Source organism: Opisthorchis viverrini (genome assembly GCF_000715545.1).
Source record: "Opisthorchis viverrini unplaced genomic scaffold opera_v5_361, whole genome shotgun sequence".
Classification (NCBI taxonomy): Eukaryota; Metazoa; Platyhelminthes; class Trematoda; order Opisthorchiida; family Opisthorchiidae; genus Opisthorchis; species Opisthorchis viverrini.
The window spans coordinates 468,718-471,852 of NW_008752024.1; the positions used below are offsets into that span (position 1 = coordinate 468,718).

At 42.2% G+C, this 3,135-nt stretch overlaps 1 protein-coding gene across 1 annotated transcript in view; it reads left to right on the forward strand.

The window, feature by feature from the left end:
* Positions 1-3,008: 3,008 nt before the first annotated feature.
* The window catches only part of T265_15149 (hypothetical protein), a gene marked incomplete at both ends in the record, with an annotated part of 4,765 nt that continues 4,638 nt past the window's right edge, over positions 3,009-3,135 (forward strand). The window contains 1 exon segment of the mRNA XM_009176799.1: positions 3,009-3,091. Coding sequence (XP_009175063.1) covers positions 3,009-3,091 — 83 coding nt within the window.

The following is a 3,135-nucleotide window of genomic DNA, read 5'->3' on the forward strand; positions in this document are numbered from 1 at the left end:
TACTGCTCAACCAGATGACGGGTTTTTGTTAGTATTTATTTGTCTCATTTTTCGTTCTGAGAATTTGACAAGAGCCTGCAATTCTTGCGCTGGTCATCGAAACATCAACTGAAGCATTGCACACTACTTACACTGCTTGACTAGGTTAAAAGTGGATCGATTAGGGTATTCGGTTTCGGACGTCATCTGGTTTTTTTCAGAATTTTGGTAACCACATCCGTGACTGCGGCGAGATAAAATATCGCAAAGCCTTGTGTGTGCTATTTTTATCCTTGTGGCATTGGTTAGTTATCGGCGCTCACGATATCGCTTTTGGGGCAGTCATTATTTGGAAAATATCACGTTGCAACGTAGCAACACAAAGCTTACTTGGAAATCACACTCTTTTTCGTACACCAGTCTCCTCTTAAGTTAACGTGACCTTTGTACCAATTGACGTCATCGTTTAGCCCCTGCCCCATACATTATACTGTGGTTCGGCAGTGAAACGGTAGACAATGTTCAGTGACTTGATACACTTCGGTGATGAGGAGAATTACGAAACTTTGTGAATATGCACGTGGTTTATTTGGTGATAGGGCATGTTCCAGCCGAGGCCCACATTTATGCTACCAGTGAAATAACCGCGTAAAATTCATCTTTGCATCACTGTCTCATCCCCGTAGAAAATGCGAGAATGAAAATCTTATATTTCAGAACCACACTCACCCAGTTGACAATTTATTCACTTTTTACTTCTCGGAACTCACTGTGTTACACGCAGATTTGGAATGAAACAAACAGCACCACGTGAAAACCTTCCAAAATAAGCGAGCTAATACATGTTTCAGAATGGTTTGGTAAAAAGCCGGTAAATTTTATTTTTGCTACGTTTCGCTTTTGACACAAAAGCTTCATCGGGCCATGTGAGTTGTTCTCCAAATTGGCTAGGATAAAAGACAGGCGGAGAACCAGTAAGTGAGCCCCGTCCCTATCGTCAAGCTATGTCGTCTTCGAATGTGAATTCAGGCTCTTGTCGGCTATTTTGGTTGTCAAAATCTCACTTTGGTGGACTGGAGAGTTTCAAATGTTGTGCCACAAGGTTGATTAGAATCTCTCGACAGGCGAGCTTAAAACACATTCTGAGGGCCTTCACATCTACCTCACCTAAATATCCGATGAAGTTCTAAAGAGCCGTATGAGAACATATTCAAAGTCGATGGGGCTGCGTCTCTAGCACGGTTTGAGTGAACTGGAAATAGATTGAAAATTGAGCAGTATGTTTGAGTCGACAGACCACACAAAAACTGCTCTACCTGTGTCCGCCGACTGGCCTACTTTGGTTGGTCCTGTGCATTTATCGTGCACTAATACTTCGGATGTGTGGAGGCTTCTAGATGAGTCCGCATGGTCCGAGAACCTCGACGGTTGTACCCAAATGCTTTCTTGTTTTACCGAACGATCTTTAGACGACTAGCTTGATGAAAAATCAACCCATGTGTCGTGACGATGGAAAACACGATAAGAAACAGCCGCGATTTATTATATTTGGCAAAATCAGGTAATAAGGGGTGTGTTCTATAAGAACTGATGTTGTGGACAGGGTCGATGAGAGTTTGAGCCTCGTATCCGGCTTTGCATAGCTCCATTAAAGGAGGTATATGCTGAGCCACTTCGAGAACCTGAAGACAGATTGATAACTGTATCTCAGCTAGGGAGTCATTCTGATCTTGGAAGCGAAGATTCACCTAGCACGAGGAAGACTTAGGATCCTACACTCCGAACACAGGTTTGTACTAATGATTACGAATGCTTTCAAACGAACACGAAGGTGTGTTTACACAAGATTCATCCTAACGTCCATCAACTCACGTCCATCAACAAAAAAAATCAGCTTTCCCGAGAAAGTGGCCATTATGCTAAACAGTGGGGGAGATTATCAGTGAGGCTCACTGAATGTCAAGTGAATAATGATTCCGCGAATAAAAATGGTATTTATGAGAGAAGTGGCTGAGTATCGGCATATAAGATTTCGGGACAATTCGAAGCGTTTTGATATAAAGTCGCACGATGCTAGTGAAGAATACGCGCAATTTTCCCACTACGTAGCAGATGATTGAACAAGTGTGGACTCTACCGGTTTCGCCGTCAGTTTTATGGTCTACTTGAACCCGACATGTTTTGACAAATTCTCTCGATTATTAACGAATTTGGATTCGACAGCGGGATACAAGTAAAAACTGTTCGCTTCAACTGAATGATCATCTAGTACACAAGTCTCATGGTATCTCAGAAAGTGCGCCTAATTAATGATCCTTAAGAAAGATGACTGAAAAGTAACTCCAGGAACTTGGGAACAATATGTCACTATGTGATTTGGTTAATGTGATTGAAGGATGATTGGTGTTATATCCAGTCTAACTGACAGCTAGTCGCACTACTGATCAGCCGTTCTTGGCCCAACGTTTACCAGGTTCTTCGGTAGGCGAATTAAGGAGGGTTTCCTCTTATAAAATGCAACAGGTTATTTAAAAGCTGATCGAAATAGGTTCGTTTGAAAGCTTCAGCGCATCAAAAGTCTCGGCAATCATAACATCTGATTCAATACACCATACCGTCTGAAACGTGGGTTATTTTCAAACAATAATTGTAAATATCCGTGACCGTTGGGAGAAGCTTAGGTGCTACGAATAAAGCTTTCTATGTTCAAACCAAGGTCTCATGAAATCTCGGATGTGTAACTACGGGTCGGTCGTGGTTACTGCTCACCCAGATGTCGAGTCTTTGTTAGTATTTGTTCGTCTAAATTTTGCCACCTTTCTGAAAGTGATTGCAATTTTGTTGCGCGGGTCATCGAAACATCAAATTAATCATTGTAAACTACTTACAATGTTTGAGCAGGGGAATAAGTGGACTAATTTGGGTACTCAGTTTCGCACGTCGTCGAGTTTTCAAAAAATTCCGTAACTACATCGGCGGTTGCGGCGGGGCGAGTTATCGCAATTCCTTTTATGTACTAAATTATTTCCATGTGGGATTGGTTTAATACCGCACACATCTCAACCATTAGCGTTATTCTCGCAGAAGATGCAGCCCGCCCAAACGCGTTACAGTACTCTTGGTCACGAATTACTCGCAATTTACCTTGCTATTCGC